At 45.3% G+C, this 20,342-nt stretch overlaps 1 protein-coding gene across 2 annotated transcripts in view; it reads left to right on the top strand.

Annotated features, from left to right (window-relative positions):
• ppp1r21 (protein phosphatase 1, regulatory subunit 21) overlaps nt 1-20,342 on the top strand; it is a 96,567-nt gene that overhangs the window by 34,163 nt on the left and 42,062 nt on the right. For both annotated transcript variants that reach the window (XM_084321283.1, XM_084321282.1), the window contains exon 7: nt 19,107-19,201. In XM_084321283.1, coding sequence (XP_084177409.1) covers nt 19,107-19,201 — 95 coding nt within the window. The remainder of the gene's footprint in view (nt 1-19,106; nt 19,202-20,342) is intronic.

The following is a 20,342-nucleotide window of genomic DNA, read 5'->3' as shown; positions in this document are numbered from 1 at the left end:
TAATAGGTTAATTACAAGCTATGGAAAAGTGTGATCATGTACTGTATTCTGTACCAGTAGGCTACTGCAATTTATTACTGTTACCATGGCAACCTTAACCATTGATGCATATGGCAAAATCACAAGCAGTGTATATTTTGTAATTAATAGTTTCCCCTGGCAATTCAAGCCTAGTAGCCTAGGCTACAGACAGCCCATCAGCATGAAGTCCATTTATGTAGTAAAGTCCAAAACAACTGTAAGTCCATAACCATAGAAAAAGATAAATGTAGAAGTCTACAGACTAGGGCTGTCACTTTTTGTTCAAAAATCGAACTCTTGATCGAACCTGGTAAAATGTTAAATGTTCAATGTAATGATGTGATCGATTTCAAAATGTATAATAATTCATTCTGGCACAACTAGTGTGCACTCTCTGCTGTCTGCTTCAATTTGACTAAATTGAAAAACGCCATAAAAATATTATATGTTGAAATAATTTCCCACTTTCTTTTCCATAAATATTTTATTCAACTTCAGATTAAAAATGAAATACTCCCACTTTTCTGAAAGGAGTTGTTAAATCTGACATTACAAAAAACAATATGTGGTGGTTATGATCGGGGCTGAAGTTGAATAAACAATTTATGAAAGAGAGTCAAAATAATTCCAAGATAATTCAAAGATTACACACCTTTGCCACATATATTGGCTACAAACATAATCACTGCAAAGTTATCAAAAAAATAAGAATCTGATCAGACACAAGGGTTAAGTTGTTGTTCCCTTTCCAATTTCCTCAAAAACATCTAGTCTAGTTAATGTGATCAATAATTATTTGACAATTGATGCTTTTTGTTGGAAATTTCAGTCAGTGAGCTCATATTTTGAGCTCATTTTATAGTTAAAATGATTGAGACAGGGCGGTCAGGTGGCGTAACGGAGATTGCGTTCGTCACCAACCCCGGAGCGGCTGGATTCGCCTGTTTGAATCCAGCTCACAGCTCCGGGGTTGTCACCAGCTTGGCTGGCCGTTCACACTAATACAATTGGCAGTATTAGAGGGTGGGAGAAGGTGGCGGGGTGGGTCCGGGTCGTTGTAAACAGCGACTCCTACAGTTCGGTCGGGGCGCCTGCTAAGCGCGGATAGGATCTAAGTGGGATAGTGTGATCTTTCCACACGCTACGCCCTCTTAGTGAGAATCCGGCGGGACCCTTACAAAAAACAAAAAATCCATCAAAATCAGTGTTGTTGCTAATCATTGACGCATGCTAGCCTGTAATAACCCGCCCCCCCAGAAAAATCTACTTTGCATTTGATATATTGCAAATATATTCCATCACACATACTGGCATTTAAAGGGTTAGAATTATTAAATGAATATGTGGTGTTATGATCAGGGCTGAAGTTGAATAAAAGATTGTATTTTTTTTCAATCTGACATTACAAAAAAACTGAAAATCCATCAAAATCAGTGTTGTTGCTAATCATAATTATGCTAGCCTGTTTTTTAACAATAATTTGTGATGCTATCACAAACACTGGCATTTAAAGGGTACAAATTAAAAAAATCCTGCACCAGAATGCAGGAAATGAAGTATTTGTAACAAAACAAATCCTGGTGGGGGACCCCCAGACCCCCTGCTTAAAAAGTGGCCTGACTGGGGCTATATTTTGCACTATATTTCCTGGCCTGAATGATTTCCCCAGTCCGGCCCTGGTTAAAAGCCTCCAATGCTTATTAGTGTGTGTGCGTTTGAATGTTTGCATGTTTCAACCATACATTTCCATTTATAAAAAAAAAAAAAAAGAAGAAATTATAATAATATATATTTTTTTGACCTCCTATAATAGTGGGGGTCGCGGCTCTCTGACACCGTTATTTCGGGGGTCGCGCCCTGAAAACTTTGGGAACCCCTGGCCTAGATGATGATGATGATTAAGAAGATCCTCATTACACCCATGGTTACACCTCAAAACCATAACAGCATTTATAGTTCTTTCTTTTCTTAACCTGTATTTACTATTTACCCAAGGAGATTTAGCTGAGCTTGTATGCTCTTTATAGCAAAGTCTGCTGTAAACACATACAGTTAGAAAAACACCCTGTTCATCAAACAAACCAACATCAGGCTACTAATAGGTTAATTACAAGCTATGGAAAAGTGTGATCATGTACTGTATTCTGTACCAGTAGGCTACTGCAATTTATTACTGTTACCATGGCAACCTTAACCATTGATGCATATGGCAAAATCACAAGCAGTGTATATTTTGTAATTAATAGTTTCCCCTGGCAATTCAAGCCTAGTAGCCTAGGCTACAGACAGCCCATCAGCATGAAGTCCATTTATGTAGTAAAGTCCAAAACAACTGTAAGTCCATAACCATAGAAAAAGATAAATGTAGAAGTCTACAGACTAGGGCTGTCACTTTTTGTTCAAAAATCGAACTCTTGATCGAACCTGGTAAAATGTTAAATGTTCAATGTAATGATGTGATCGATTTCAAAATGTATAATAATTCATTCTGGCACAACTAGTGTGCACTCTCTGCTGTCTGCTTCAATTTGACTAAATTGAAAAACGCCATAAAAATATTATATGTTGAAATAATTTCCCACTTTCTTTTCCATAAATATTTTATTCAACTTCAGATTAAAAATGAAATACTCCCACTTTTCTGAAAGGAGTTGTTAAATCTGACATTACAAAAAACAATATGTGGTGGTTATGATCGGGGCTGAAGTTGAATAAACAATTTATGAAAGAGAGTCAAAATAATTCCAAGATAATTCAAAGATTACACACCTTTGCCACATATATTGGCTACAAACATAATCACTGCAAAGTTATCAAAAAAATAAGAATCTGATCAGACACAAGGGTTAAGTTGTTGTTCCCTTTCCAATTTCCTCAAAAACATCTAGTCTAGTTAATGTGATCAATAATTATTTGACAATTGATGCTTTTTGTTGGAAATTTCAGTCAGTGAGCTCATATTTTGAGCTCATTTTATAGTTAAAATGATTGAGACAGGGCGGTCAGGTGGCGTAACGGAGATTGCGTTCGTCACCAACCCCGGAGCGGCTGGATTCGCCTGTTCGAATCCAGCTCACAGCTCCGGGGTTGTCACCAGCTTGGCTGGCCGTTCACACTAATACAATTGGCAGTATTAGAGGGTGGGAGAAGGTGGCGGGGTGGGTCCGGGTCGTTGTAAACAGCGACTCCTACAGTTCGGTCGGGGCGCCTGCTAAGCGCGGATAGGATCTAAGTGGGATAGTGTGATCTTTCCACACGCTACGCCCTCTTAGTGAGAATCCGGCGGGACCCTTACAAAAAACAAAAAATCCATCAAAATCAGTGTTGTTGCTAATCATTGACGCATGCTAGCCTGTAATAACCCGCCCCCCCAGAAAAATCTACTTTGCATTTGATATATTGCAAATATATTCCATCACACATACTGGCATTTAAAGGGTTAGAATTATTAAATGAATATGTGGTGTTATGATCAGGGCTGAAGTTGAATAAAAGATTGTATTTTTTTTCAATCTGACATTACAAAAAAACTGAAAATCCATCAAAATCAGTGTTGTTGCTAATCATAATTATGCTAGCCTGTTTTTTAACAATAATTTGTGATGCTATCACAAACACTGGCATTTAAAGGGTACAAATTAAAAAAATCCTGCACCAGAATGCAGGAAATGAAGTATTTGTAACAAAACAAATCCTGGTGGGGGACCCCCAGACCCCCTGCTTAAAAAGTGGCCTGACTGGGGCTATATTTTGCACTATATTTCCTGGCCTGAATGATTTCCCCAGTCCGGCCCTGGTTAAAAGCCTCCAATGCTTATTAGTGTGTGTGCGTTTGAATGTTTGCATGTTTCAACCATACATTTCCATTTATATATATAAAAAAAAAAGAAGAAATTATAATAATATATATTTTTTTGACCTCCTATAATAGTGGGGGTCGCGGCTCTCTGACACCGTTATTTCGGGGGTCGCGCCCTGAAAACTTTGGGAACCCCTGGCCTAGATGATGATGATGATTAAGAAGATCCTCATTACACCCATGGTTACACCTCAAAACCATAACAGCATTTATAGTTCTTTCTTTTCTTAACCTGTATTTACTATTTACCCAAGGAGATTTAGCTGAGCTTGTATGCTCTTTATAGCAAAGTCTGCTGTAAACACATACAGTTAGAAAAACACCCTGTTCATCAAACAAACCAACATCAGGCTACTAATAGGTTAATTACAAGCTATGGAAAAGTGTGATCATGTACTGTATTCTGTACCAGTAGGCTACTGCAATTTATTACTGTTACCATGGCAACCTTAACCATTGATGCATATGGCAAAATCACAAGCAGTGTATATTTTGTAATTAATAGTTTCCCCTGGCAATTCAAGCCTAGTAGCCTAGGCTACAGACAGCCCATCAGCATGAAGTCCATTTATGTAGTAAAGTCCAAAACAACTGTAAGTCCATAACCATAGAAAAAGATAAATGTAGAAGTCTACAGACTAGGGCTGTCACTTTTTGTTCAAAAATCGAACTCTTGATCGAACCTGGTAAAATGTTAAATGTTCAATGTAATGATGTGATCGATTTCAAAATGTATAATAATTCATTCTGGCACAACTAGTGTGCACTCTCTGCTGTCTGCTTCAATTTGACTAAATTGAAAAACGCCATAAAAATATTATATGTTGAAATAATTTCCCACTTTCTTTTCCATAAATATTTTATTCAACTTCAGATTAAAAATGAAATACTCCCACTTTTCTGAAAGGAGTTGTTAAATCTGACATTACAAAAAACAATATGTGGTGGTTATGATCGGGGCTGAAGTTGAATAAACAATTTATGAAAGAGAGTCAAAATAATTCCAAGATAATTCAAAGATTACACACCTTTGCCACATATATTGGCTACAAACATAATCACTGCAAAGTTATCAAAAAAATAAGAATCTGATCAGACACAAGGGTTAAGTTGTTGTTCCCTTTCCAATTTCCTCAAAAACATCTAGTCTAGTTAATGTGATCAATAATTATTTGACAATTGATGCTTTTTGTTGGAAATTTCAGTCAGTGAGCTCATATTTTGAGCTCATTTTATAGTTAAAATGATTGAGACAGGGCGGTCAGGTGGCGTAACGGAGATTGCGTTCGTCACCAACCCCGGAGCGGCTGGATTCGCCTGTTCGAATCCAGCTCACAGCTCCGGGGTTGTCACCAGCTTGGCTGGCCGTTCACACTAATACAATTGGCAGTATTAGAGGGTGGGAGAAGGTGGCGGGGTGGGTCCGGGTCGTTGTAAACAGCGACTCCTACAGTTCGGTCGGGGCGCCTGCTAAGCGCGGATAGGATCTAAGTGGGATAGTGTGATCTTTCCACACGCTACGCCCTCTTAGTGAGAATCCGCGCTGCCAGGTGAAAAGAAGCGGTTGATTGGCTGGACGTGTGTCGGAGGAAGCACGTGGTAGCCTCCACTCTCCCAGACCGACTGTGGGGGGTAAGTGCGCAGCGACCAGGAAGGGGATTGGGAATTGGCATAACGACTAACATTGGGATGGGAGAAAATCGGAGGAAAAAGGAGGGAAAAAAAGAAAAATAAAAAAAATGATTGAGACAATGCAATCTTCTGTCTTCCTTGTGCATGCATGCGTGTGCTCACCACACGCGATACATGTGTCACTATTCTGGCAGTGGCTACTGTTATTATAGTATTGTAATGAAAGGTCTGTTATTTAATCTTTGTGTAAAGGGCTATTTTAACTGTTGATGGGTAGTGCATCAGTAAACTGAATAGGGTATTGTGCTCTTGCTCTGTTTGAATAGGTGGAGAGAGTGGTTAACTGTATTATAATAGTAAATAGAAAAATATGTTGTGCTCTTGCTTTTTTCTTTTTGAATGTGGAGAGAGTAGCATTGCTAGTGCCACAACAGTTTTATTTGAGGTTCATAACAGTACATTATTAGTTTGTGATTCACATGCACTAAAATTCACCAGAATGCAGGAAATTAAGTCTTTGTAACAAAAAATGTCCCTGCTTAGAAAGTGGCCTGACTGGGGCTATATTTCGCGCTATATCTCCCGGTATGAATTATTTCCCCAGTCCGGCCCTGAATACATCCCATAGATTCACTGTAAAGATCAGTGCATTCATAATTGTGTCTACCAGCAGCTCACTCTCCATCTTTCTCTTGGGAGCGCGCTGTCCAGAGGCAAAACACAACTCCAAATAATTGTTTTGGGATTGCTTTTATGAAAGGCAGGGGGGGGGGGGGGGGGGGGGGCTATAATAGAGGATTCTGATTACATAAAAGTTTAAGTCCATAACTGCAGCTTTAGATTCTCTCACCCCCAGGTGGGAGAACAGGAGGGAGAGATGGAGAGAGAGAGAGAGGGGAGGCACAGAACACACACACAGAGGGAGAGAGAGCGGTAGAGATGGAGAGTGTTACGAAGGATCAGATTAAACCGAATATATATATTTATTGATTGATATATATTGCATAATATTTGTATATCGTTTGATATCCCTTGTGTATTCCTTGTACATATACACGGAATATCCCTTTAACGTAGTACAGACCATAATATTTCGTTCTCTTATTGGACAGCGGTCCCTTAGGCGCCATTGCCATACCCCCAGGGTCTAGTTCAAAGTCACCGTCAAAGACATGCCTGGGCATGAACGGCTCTGCGCAAGGATACGAGACAGGAATAGGGCTGGTACTAGTTTGTTCACCTAACGTATAAATACGGCGCAGGTGAATACAGAAGTATGTTACCCAATAAGTTGAAGCCTCACCCACGATACAACGTGCGGTGAAGTATGGCCTGTTTGGCCCCAAATAGAGCATTGAGACCGCGTGCGAATTAATAACTGAAGTATCAGAGTTTAACGCTGTACCGTCGAGTTCGACCTATTCTATTAATTCAGTAATAGTCTATTTATGTATAGTGTATCGTACCGGCTACCGTTCTACAGTGACCAGCATCACCAACGTTTCCTCGTACCAGCTAGTGTGCTTATCCAGGCTGGGCAGCTTACCCTGGCGCCTTCACCCGAGGAGCCCTAGACGAGGACCGTGTGGACATGTACACTGGATAACCTACCCGACGACTGCATAGCCCTTTTCGGCTGGATTATATTTGCTTTGGTCCTGTAATTGATGGAGCGGAGAGTCGTCTACACCCACAATTGTGTGGGATTTACCCTGTGAGGAGCAACGTCGAGCCCGCCTCTCAGAAGCCTGAGGCTGGCTAGCTTTCTTCCATGCGGAGCTGCATGCCACGGAGAACAGCTGTTATTCGTCTGCGGATCAAGAGATTATTGCACCGTCTCCTGTACTTGGAGTCTCTCTATTCATCGTTGACCCAGACTCTACTACCGACAAATCTCCCCTTGCTGGCCTACAACCGGAGGGACCCTACCAGTATCTCCCGCTGCCTTACTAGTGTACCATAGATATAATTCCTAAGATTCAGGTTGTATTCATTATCTCCTGCGTAATATGAGAATGGACTTACGTTATTGATTTGCTCACGCACATTCTTGCCTTATAAGCGCAACCCCACATAAAGTATTGTTATATACTATCATTGCTGCTAATAAATATTCTTAAACCCAGTTTTGTGTGGAACCGTGTCATTGTGGGAAGTGTTCATCTAATATACCTGTGTACTGTATGGCCAGTAGTAATGTACATAAGACAGTAGTGGTTTAATGATACCATACTTATATAATACAGTCAGGGAATTGTACCCCTCAGTTACAATTGGTCCTTCGAGCCGGAGGGTAACTAGCGTAATATTAATATAGTAGTATTAATATTGACATGGCCAATGATGAACACTAAACACATAAAATTATGTCCAACCCTACCGACCAGGCTACCCCGCCAGTAGAGACCCTAGTGGGTTCTAACGTAACTGACCAAGCTCACGGTGGGGACCAGGAGGGACCTGACATGACTTTACCCCCCGCCAACGTCGACGAGGTAGTCCCCGGAGAGTTCCAGGATAAAGAAAGCCCTCCAGGGATGGAACCCGACCCACCACAAGAAGAGACGCGCACCCAGGAGATAGATCTCCTCGGTACGCGACAGGAGAACGGATCTCCAACGAGTACTACCAGGAGCCGATCACCTCAACCAGCGTCTTCCCCCAGCGAGGCGGACAAGATGCTGGCGCAGGCCTTCGTCGCCAGCCTGGCAGCCTCAACCGAGCGCGATCGACTCCAAGCACAGACGCTTAGAGAGCGCAAACATTCTTCCATGGAACAAGAACGCTTCCACGCGAAACTCCAAGCGCAAGCCCTTAGTGAACGCGAACATTCCGCGACCGAGCGAGAGCGCTTTCAGGCGCAGCAACGGAGTGACGAAGACCGCATACGCCTAGAGACTAGACGCCTCCAGACGGAAGAGAATATGGAAAGAGACCGCGCCGAAGCCCAGCGCGCCGCCGCCGGTGCCCAACGCGAAGCAGAGTGCGACCTCGCTCTCACCAAGCGCGAAGCCGAGCGCGACCGATTACAAGCGCAGATAATGGAGCAGCTGATTGCCAGGGTAACCCCCCCTCCCTCCGCACGGGGCTCCAGGGCCTCGTCAAGACAAGGGTCAAGGGCACCCTCCCCTACCCGATCAAGCGACCCTGAGCCCGGCCAACAGAGAGAGCCTATACCCCTCTCCGAACCCCTTCCCCGACCGGTCCAAGCGAGACCCAGCAACAGGGAAGAACCGGCCTATACCGCGGAGAGGCTAAATAGACGACTACAGGATCTAGATGACCTGCCAGAGGAAGAAGAAGAGGGAGAGGAGGAGAGTCAAGCCCAACAGCATCACCGTACTCCACAGGACCAGGAGGTCCAGTACAGCCCAGACTTTACCCCCGCGGCTCTGCGCTACAGAACCCCGACTCAATTCACGGGTGAGCTTGACGCACAACCAGCCCCGAGGAACAGCACCTGGGTACGCGGGCCTTGGTACCCGGCGGGTACCAGCCCACCACGACACGTAAGAGGAGACTCGCCTAGGAGGCCTCTCCTCCAACGCTCACCGATGTGCCAGCCATCCATGGCATCGTACCTTGGCACACCGACGTTCCCGGACTTCACACACGAGAACAGAGCACAGTACACAGAGCTACGAATGTGCTTAGAGACAATGATGTCCGATGTAACTGATGAACCGTACAAGTATGCTATCCTACTCAAGCACCTCAAGGTGCCCCGAGCGCACAATATAGCGCTGGCATATTCCACCTCTACTACCCCATACACCGCGGCTCTAGCAGCACTCGACCAACGATATGGACGCATATGGGACTACGTAATACAAGAGATAAGGAATATTGACCGTCTACCCCCAGCCACAGACAATCGCTCACTAGATGACCTGTCTATCAAGGTACAATCCCTGGTAGGGATGCTGGGGGCGCAAAAGGAAAAGGGTATGCACGAACTGTACGCGAACTCTAATGTTGAGAGGATTTTAGAGAAGCTTCCGCCCGCCCGACAAGAGCGCTTCAGGCGGCAAAGAGACCGCCGTGATCCTAACGGTCCCGAGCCATCCCTCCTAGACCTAGCCGACTTCCTGGCGAGAGAAGTCAACAGCCTACGGTTGGATACGTTCGTGCGGAGCACACCAAGCTCCAGAGAGGGACCTAGGAGAGCAAACGATGGCCGCAGGCTGGTGACCGTCATGCACCAAGCCGAATCAGTACCGAGCAACAAGAACCACAGTACCCCCTCGATGAAAGAGAAGTGGAAGATTGTATGCCCGTACTGCGAAAAGGAACACTGGCTGTCACACTGTGACAGTGTGTGACACGTTCAAGAAGATGACCGCCGACGAGGTGAGTCAATGGATAAAGTCCAACCGACGCTGTTACCGATGTGCGCGCAGTCACATGGCAGCCGATTGCCGCTTAAAGAAGAGGTGTAGTCGGTGTGACGGAGCCCACTTGGACGTCCTACATGACAGTAACAGAAGAAAGCCTGCACCCTCAAGCAGCACAAAGGCAAGTGTTATGTACATTGACCCCGCCAGCAGCGGGGGCGCCCGGGTGCTCTTGAAGGTGGTCCGCGTAACATTGAGTTACGAAGACAAGGTCATGGACACCTACGCCGTCCTTGACGACGGGTCAGAGAAGACCCTTCTCCTCGCGTCCGCTGCGGCCCAGCTGGGGCTGCGGGGGAGCGAAGAAACGATGACGATTCGGACAATAAGAAGAGAACTGAAGACGATAAAGGGCGAGAATGTCTCCTTCACTATCGCAGCAAGCGGGCAGCCAGAGAGACGGTATAGGATCACTAACGCTTTCACCAGCCAAGACATAGGCCTGTCGCAGTACACCTACCCCATCGCCAAGCTGATGGTAAATATGTGCACCTGCGTCAACTACCTATACCGCTCATAGACGGTGCCACCCCGACCCTGCTGATAGGATCCGACCATGCACACCTCATCGTCCCGATGGACCAGGGGTCCACACTGGGCCCAGAGGCTGTCCTGCAGCAGTCGAGACCCGCCTAGGATGGACACTACAAGGCCCCCTCTCTAGGTCTCCTAACCGAACAGCAGCCACTAGCTGCCTCCACTCCAGAGTGACAGAAGAAGACACCACCCTCCTACAGCACGTTGAGAGGCTATGGACACTAGAGACAATGCCCTTTAAGAACGAAAAGAAACACATTCGTTCCAAGGAAGACATTTATGCTATAGCCCTCCTCGAGCGGGGGACAAAGAGAGTCAAAGTCAACGGAGTGATGAGATACGCAACTCCACTCCTGAGGCGAGAGGGTATGCCTACCTTCCACGCCCCAAAAGAAGCGACGGAGCGGTATCTATCGAACACAGAGCGGCGCCTAGCCAGAGACCCCGCTCAAGCTACTGTGTACCGCGCTGAGATTGACAAGCTAATCACAGCGGGACACATAAAGAAAATTGACATTAAAGAGGCCGATCAGACGACCGAATCATGGTACGTGCCGCACCACAAAGTCCACCACAACGGCAAGGATCGTATTGTGTTCAACTGCAGCTACCAGATCGGATCACAAAATCTGAATAAAGAGCTCTTGCCCGGCCCAACACTCGGCCCCTCTCTACTAGGCGCGTTACTACGTTTCCGCCAAGACAAGGTGGCCATCAGCGGCGACATCAAAGGGATGTTCCTGCAGGTGCGACTAGTGGAGGAGGACAAGCCCCTGCTGCGGTTCTTATGGAGAGAGAGGATCGGGGACGAGCAACCATCCATCTATCAATGGGAAGTCCTCCCTTTCGGAACCACATGCAGCCCATGCTGTGCTACGTTTGCACTGCAAAAACACGTCGCAGAGGACCCAGCAGCTGATGAAGAGGTCCGACAAAGTGTAGGAAATAGTTTCTACGTGGACAACTGTCTGCAAAGCGTCTCGACGCCAGAAGAAGCCGAGGCCCTCCTACTCAAGCTCCGCGCCTCCCTGATCAAAGGCGGCTTTGATCTCCGGCAGTGGGCCAGCAGCGACCCTCAAGTATTGCGCAGCCTCTCCCCAGAGGACAAGGCAGCAAGCAGCGAGACCTGGATGGCGACCATCCCAGGAGAAGCCCAAGAAATGACATTAGGACTAGTCTGGCGCTTCAAAACAGACTCGCTCCATTATAAACACACACCCCTGACCAAGGAGCAGGGAAGGTCGACTGCACTACCGACCACAAGACGGAGTGTATACAGAACACTCGCCAGACAATATGACCCAGTGGGATGCATTCTACCTTACACCACCAGGGCAAAGATGATTGTAAGAGCGTTATGGGACAAGGACCAGGGCTGGGACGACCCCATACCCGAACACCTTGCCTCCACATGGAGAGAGTGGGAGACAGAACTCAGCTCACTCCCAGGTGTCAACATACGCCGCAGCTACTTCCCACCCACAGTGAGGCTGGAGACGTGCCAGATGGACCTGCACGTCTTCAGCGACGCCTCCGAAGTAGCCTACGGTTCGGTGGCCTACTTGCGTGCCCGAGAGGAGGGAGGAGAAATACATACTGCCTTCATCCTGGCTCGCTCAAGAATAGCCCCCCGCAAGCAACAATCTATCCCGCGTCTAGAGCTCTGCGCAGCCCTAGCAGGAGCGCAACTCGCCACGTTAATCCAACGTGAACTCACCATTCCGGTGCAAAGAACAATCCTGTGGTCAGACTCCATGACCGTACTCGCATGGATCCAGTCCGATTCGTGTAGATACAAGGTCTTCGTGGGAGTCAGAATCACAGAGATCCAAGATTTAACAGAAGCAGCAAGCTGGAGGTATGTGGACACAAAACACAACCCAGCTGACGTCATCACCCGGGGAATGTCCCTGGATGACCTCACCCGTCACAATCTATATAGTGACGGGCCCGAGTTCCAAAAGCTCCCGGTAGAAGAGTGGCCTACACCCACCCCACGGGAGGCGAGTGAAGAGGAGGCAGAGAAGAAGAAATCTATGTTCTGTGGGTTGACACACACACTCGTCCCCACAGACCCCAACATAGACGACTGCCTCACCCTTGAGAGTGCGCAGCTAAAGACATTCCTGTGGCACCACCCAGAGGTTCAGCCCACTACTGACATTACTGCAGCTAACTACGAAGAAGCAGAACTCCTTCTGCTACAGCGAGCCCAGAGAGACTCGTTCCCCGACGAGCTAGACTGTCTACAGGGATCAAAGCCAGTCCCGTCAGACAGCAGATTGCTCCACTTAGCCCCTGAGAGCGACGCCCATAATCTCATCAGAGTGGGTGGTCGTCTGAGGAGAGCCCCAGACTTACCGGATGACGTCAAGTACCCGATAGTCTTAAACAGCCGACACAAGGTCACAGAGCTTATCATAAAGAAATACGACGAGGACGTGCATCACGCCGGGGCAGAGAGAGTCTTCGCAGAGATCAGACGTCGTTATTGGATACTGCAAGGGAGAGAAGCAGTACGACGCTTCCAGCGGACTTGTCTAGACTGTTGTAAATGGCGAGCACAGCCCAGTATACCCCGGATGGCTGACCTACCCCCCTGTCGCCTCCGACTCGGCGACAAGCCTTTTCACTCCACCGGTATGGACTGTTTCGGCCCGCTGTATGTAAAGAAAGGAAGAGGGACTGAGAAGCGGTGGGGTATTGTATTCAAATGCATGACCACCCGAGCGATACACATAGAACTCCTTCCAACCATGAGCACAGACTCATTCCTTATGGCCTTCCGGAGATTCACATCGTGGAAAGGGAAACCGTCTATATTATTGTCTGATCACGGGACAAACTTCAAAGGCGGAGAAAGAGAGCTGAGAGAGAGCTTCCAAGCTATGGGCCCAGAACTTAAGACCCACCTCGCTCCATATCAGATTGATTTCCAGTTTAATCCCCCGAATGCACCTCACTTCGGTGGAACCTGGGAACGAGAAGTACGTTCCATAAAGACAGCCCTGTACGCCGTGCTTGGGGCCCAGACCGTGGCGGAAGAAGTCCTCACGGAGATCGAGGGAGTATTGAACTCAAAGCCCCTCGGTTACGTCTCAAGTGATGTAGCAGATGTCGACCCAGTCACCCCCAACACTCTCTTGATGGTGCGGCTGGACCCCGCGCTACCACAGACAGTGTACAGGCCTGAAGAAGCGAACGGCCGCAGAATGTGGAGGTACAGTCAAGTATTGGCTGACAAGTTTTGGAACAGTTTCCTACTCCACTATCTACCGTCTCTACAGACCCGCCAGAAATGGGTGAAAGAAAGAGACAATTTGACAGAAGGAACAGTCGTCATGATTATCGACCAGTCACTACCCCGAGCTATGTGGCCGGCCGGCCGCGTAAGCAAAGTGATCACTGGTGCCGACGGAAAGGTCAGAGCGGCAGAAGTGCTCGTCCAAGGGCGGACATACACCTGGCCCGTGGCGAGGCTGATAGAGTTGCCAAGGCTCCCCGACACTCTTGATGACGACCATGACCCCCTGACTTTGTGAACTGCCCTACCCTCACAACAGACATTGAGTAGTGGACAGTGCGGTTAATCTGTCTCTGCTTATCTAATTAGGTGGGACTAATTAGGAGGCGGCTGTTACGAAGGATCAGATTAAACCGAATATATATATTTATTGATTGATATATATTGCATAATATTTGTATATCGTTTGATATCCCTTGTGTATTCCTTGTACATATACACGGAATATCCCTTTAACCTAGTACAGACCATAATATTTCGTTCTCTTATTGGACAGCGGTCCCTTAGGCGCCATTGCCATACCCCCAGGGTCTAGTTCAAAGTCACCGTCAAAGACATGCCTGGGCATGAACGGCTCTGCGCAAGGATACGAGACAGGAATAGGGCTGGTACTAGTTTGTTCACCTAACGTATAAATACGGCGCAGGTGAATACAGAAGTATGTTACCCAATAAGTTGAAGCCTCACCCACGATACAACGTGCGGTGAAGTATGGCCTGTTTGGCCCCAAATAGAGCATTGAGACCGCGTGCGAATTAATAACTGAAGTATCAGAGTTTAACGCTGTACCGTCGAGTTCGACCTATTCTATTAATTCAGTAATAGTCTATTTATGTATAGTGTATCGTACCGGCTACCGTTCTACAGTGACCAGCATCACCAACGTTTCCTCGTACCAGCTAGTGTGCTTATCCAGGCTGGGCAGCTTACCCTGGCGCCTTCACCCGAGGAGCCCTAGACGAGGACCGTGTGGACATGTACACTGGATAACCTACCCGACGACTGCATAGCCCTTTTCGGCTGGATTATATTTGCTTTGGTCCTGTAATTGATGGAGCGGAGAATCGTCTACACCCACAATTGTGTGGGATTTACCCTGTGAGGAGCAACGTCGAGCCCGCCTCTCAGAAGCCTGAGGCTGGCTAGCTTTCTTCCATGCGGAGCTGCATGCCACGGAGAACAGCTGTTATTCGTCTGCGGATCAAGAGATTATTGCACCGTCTCCTGTACTTGGAGTCTCTCTATTCATCGTTGACCCAGACTCTACTACCGACAAATCCTCTCCCCTTGCTGGCCTACAACCGGAGGGACCCTACCAGTATCTCCAGCTGCCTTACTAGTGTACCATAGATATAATTCCTAAGATTCAGGTTGTATTCATTATCTCCTGCGTAATATGAGAATGGACTTACGTTATTGATTTGCTCACGCACATTCTTGCCTTATAAGCGCAACCCCACGTAAAGTATTGTTATATACTATCATTGCTGCTAATAAATATTCTTAAACCCAGTTTTGTGTGGAACCGTGTCATTGTGGGAAGTGTTCATCTAATATACCTGTGTACTGTATGGCCAGTAGTAATGTACATAAGACAGTAGTGGTTTAATGATACCATACTTATATAATACAGTCAGGGAATTGTACCCCTCAGTTACAGAGAGAGACACATACAGAGGGAGAGGGGGAGAGGGGTAGGCTACAGAGAGAGACACACACACTCGCTTCTCCAGGTGAGAGAACACGAGTGACAGAGAGGGGAGAGAGAGAGAGAGAGAGACACACGGGGAGAGAAGGCGTGGGAGAGATAGAGAGAGACGCATACAGAGGGAGATGGGGAGAGAGGTAGGCTACAGAGAGAGACACACACACTCTCTTCTCCAGGTGAGAGAGAGAGACACACACAGGGAGAGAAGGAGTGGGAGAGATAGACAGAGACGCATACAGAGGGAGAGAGAGAGAATATAATTTTACTGTACAAAAGTATATAGGCCTAGTTGGTAAATGGTTGGCAGCAGGAGTTAAACATTATCTGCTTCAGTGGGATTTGTGACACACCTGCACCACAACAGGCCTACCTTTGTAACCAGGCTCTGTACTCCCTGGAAACAGTGATCTGAAGGGCTTCTGCTTCCTGCAGGACAGTCTGTTGACCATGTTACCTGGAATGTTTGGTGTTTTCACAAGGCAGACAAAGCCACTCGTCTTTGAATGTCCTGAAGCTCTTCTTCATACCTGCGTTTTTTTTTATTATTTACGTTTGTCATTCCAGCTTCACGTTAGCTTTCCACTGACATGATATGTGTGCATGCACACGTGCAGAGTGTGCAACCCGAGACAAATTCTGGTAGTTTAGGGTAGAGGAGAGGGATTGAGTGTCAGATTTCTATCTAATTAGAACTTCAGTTTTAATGGAATATCACTACTGGAAAATGACTTGGACAAAATCCTTTGAAAACCATTTTAGAAAAATCTAAAATGAAGACTAGAGCAGCAACATAGGCATCAAAGATCTGATCATGAAAGGTGTGAGTACCACCGCAATAGAGTAATAGAGGTTGATGCTGACGTGGTTTGTCGACAGGAAGCAGTCGCTGGTTACTTCCAAGTGGTATTTCCATTGTTAAAATAACAGCTCTACATTCCAACAGCCATCACATAGGGCTAGATCCACAAAGAATGGATTGCATGGAGCAAGTTGCACCCTTACTTACAATTCATTATGAAAGTCTTTCTCTGGTCTGCATCCCCTTAACAATTGTGTGTATTGAGCCATACTGTATTGTACCCATTCTGCAATCTGTTAATACAATTTTCATTAAATCAATCACCGTGCACCGTGAATGAAAATTGTATTAACAGATTGCAGAATGGGTACAATACAGTACGGCTCAATACACACAATTGTTAAGGGGATGCAGACCAGAGAAAGACTTTCATCTTACTCTTGTTTACATCAGGGTCCCCCATTTTCAATTCATAATGAATTGTAAGTAAGAGTGCAACTTGCTCCGTGCAATACATTCTTTGTGGATCTAGCCTGTAGCTAAGGGGCTACACGACCCTGACTGTATTTAAAGGATAGGTTAGACCACTACTAAAATATTAATTAGCCAGACATTAAATGTACACAAAATGGCGGACACTCTATTAACTGCGAGGGGACAGTGATACAAAGTTGAATAATCACTTTAATGTTAAAGGCAAACATACATATTATATAGCACAGATGAAAGGTTACTAAGATAATGTCAATGCAACAAAGTCCGAGGTAAGTATAGTCCTAAACTACTAGTACCCGACCGCTGGAGCTCTGAATGGAGTGAGACGGAGTAAACAGCACGGGGGAAGCAAGATGGCGGATGGAGACGATATTCTCTGGAGTTCCTGCTCCAGAGAGCTGCAGACCAAAGTGGGATAATCCTGTCGTCGCTGGTTAGAGAGGGTCTCGTACGGACCTGGTTCCTGTATTCCAAGCGCCCGATGGCAGGATTAATAGCTAATATTCCAAACGCCCGTTGGCATGGTAGCTAGCTAGTTAGCCCTTTTATGCTAAGGCTAACCCGCAGGTAGTCCGTAATAGGTAGTTGAATCCAGAACGCCGCTGGGTTCAGCTAGAAGTCTCTCAACATTACTTCCTTATTTGCCCGTCTGCAAATCTACAGAGATGGCTATTTACTTCACTTCGCTCGAACAAGTCACTCTACTTTGCGAATGGTGGCTCGACAATATTATAGTGGTATCTAATTCGCTGTACAGATTTCTGTCAAGATACGTTGCTTGCCATCTGGTTTACTGCTGCACCAAACGTTTCTTCTCTCTCCCACACTCTGCCCAGGCATGTTCTAAAACCCTGCGCATGCGCTCACGCTGTCTACAGGTGCATGCGTGCGCGCCTACGGCGTTAAGAATGGAACATATACAAAGAGGCGAATGATAAAATACTGTTAGGTAAATAGACGACGTGAAATATATATCTTATATACATAAACAATATATAAGGTATACAAAATAATAAACGTGGACTTTATGTGTTAATCTGGACCTTCAGAACATAGCCCTTAGTGTTTGGTCAGTAACATGGGTCCCTCCACTCTGTAGTAAACAGGAAATAAATTTTTCCGGTATCCTGTTCTCACTTTATCCAATCAGGAGAGAGAACTCCACACAATAAGAATTTAAAACAAATATACATTTACATTTTGTCATTTAGCTGACGCTTTTATCCAAAGCGACTTACAAGTTCTGTACGACAAGTCATCAGGAAGGGCACAACTCTATCAGCTGAGTAACAATGTTCATCAAAGTGTTGAGTGCTACAGTGTAGGTTAGTATATTAGGACAAGGGCATTGACAGTAAGGTTAGTTAGGGTTAGAGTTTTTTTTATTTCAGATAATGATTGAAGAAGTGCGTCTTTAGTCGACCACGAAAGATTGGACGGGTTTCGGCTGTCCTAACTCGTGGGAAGTTCGTTCCACCATTGTGGGTCAAGGGCCGAGAATAGGCCGCGACTTCTCTTTGATGACCCTCCCGGAGCTCATATCTATGGACACCTCAACAAGCCCCCCCTCCCCTCCCCCCACATCACTGACTGATTGAACTGTGAACACTACACAGACACCTCAACAAACCCTTCCACAAGCCCCCCCCTCCCACATCACTGACTGATCGAAAGTGAAAATATGTGCTTGAAACAAGTAAAATCTGCCAACAGATTTGGCTAGGCAAGATTTCTTGAAATAAGTATGGGGTGGGGCAGGCTGGGATTGACCTGTGGTTCGCAGCAGCTGAGAAGGTCAGGACCGCCGTGTGCGGCTGAGCGGGGTTGGGGTGCTTGTTCGGGGGAGTCCGGCGGTCTCATGGGAGGGGGAGGAGGAAATGTCTTGTCTGTCTTGTCTTTTGTTATGTCTTGAATTTAACTGGGGATTTTATTGGGGGGCAGCTATTTAGCTATTTCTTCACTATTTGGTCATTTATTAGATAGCACCCCTTGAAATTAAATTTTTTTAAAAGGTTGAACTCTATTTTCTTTTCTTTTTGTCTTTATAATTTATAAATTGTTATTTCTGTATTATTATTATTTTTGTTATTTTCCTGTGAAGTTCTGTGTATTGTGATTGTGGTTAATGTGTTGTCTTGTTTCATGAAATTAATAATAAAAAAATTTGATCAAAAGAAAAATTGTGTTTACTGCAAAGTGGAGGGACTGGGAGACCCATGTTACTGACCAAACACTCTATATCACTGATGACTGTCGTAATGTATTTTGTTCAACACTTATTTAAACAAAGAAATACCACTTGCAGTACCTTTTTTAAATGTGAGTGTCCCGGTCTCTTCCTCCTCCGCTCTCTGTAGTCAGCAGCAGCTGAGGAGGTGCCAGTCAGAGCTGAACAGACAGGTGAAGCAGAGCAGCACTGTCATCCAGGAGAAAGTGCCCTTCAACGACACCAGTGAGTATTTCCCTCTGTGGTTAATATCTGGGGTGTAATGTACCTCATCTAATTTCTGCATTGTACCTCACTGTTACTCATTTGACTCTGTATTGTATATTGTATACATGTATATTGACTGAATATTCCTTACTTACTTTTGACTTACTTCTTAATAATATATATATATATTTTTACTGTATGTAGCACACTCTCGGGCTCATACAGAAACAAGCATTTCATCATAAAGTATTCTGTATTTTATTATGACAAATAATAAACAAACTTGAAACTTGGGAGTGACCATCTATGACGAGGCGAGACATTCACATCTGTCATGTTTCACATTTTGGGCCACCGATAACTCTGCGCGCCCTTACATGCACTAATGCATTCCCTGCCACCACTTTGATCATCTTATACCATTCTCTGCCAGTACTGTAAGTCTATGGCGATGTTCACCTTCTTTGCAGGGCTATAACTTTTTAAATTGTATTGCTAAATTGACATTACTATGGCCCATTCAACATCGATTACCTATCGTTCAGGATGTAGGAACGTTTTACTTTTTCATTCACACATTCATACGAAAATACTGTCTAGAGTATAAATATGTTTTTATCGTTTTCTGCAGTATTTCCCAGAACGTGAGATATCTGCACAAATGCATTAGATCATCAAATGCAGTTTGATACCGATCGACGCTATATTAAAAATTTCAACTGTACATGGTCCTAAGGGTTATGACTAGAGGTGGGCATGGATACTTTTTTTTAATCTAGATTAATCTATATGCAATCCTGGATTTAATCTAGATTAATCTAGATTAAAATGGCTCAAAAAAAAATCTGCCGAAGGCATTCAAAATATGTGTGTTCTACCCAAATAATGACCAGAAGTAAGTCCTTACTTTTTCTTTCCTCCTTATGTTTCTCAGGCCAGGTGGCCCATTACACCATGAGCCCATCTCCCATTTCCAAAATGCATTACAGACTGTTTGAAAAAGCTGTTTTGCTATGATAATTGGTAATGAAATATCAAAATAATGTTCAATAAGATGTACTTGTTAACACAAATAAATAATATTACCAGTACAGTACAGTATCTAGCACACTCTCAGGAGCAAAACAGAAAGAAGCATTTCAAACTTGAACTGTGTGAC

The sequence above is a fragment of the Notolepis coatsorum genome (assembly GCF_963971535.1).
Source record: "Notolepis coatsorum genome assembly, chromosome: 9".
NCBI lineage: Eukaryota > Metazoa > Chordata > Actinopteri > Aulopiformes > Paralepididae > Notolepis > Notolepis coatsorum.
Note: the sequence above shows the minus strand (reverse complement) of the source record. Positions and strands in the feature narration are given on the sequence as shown.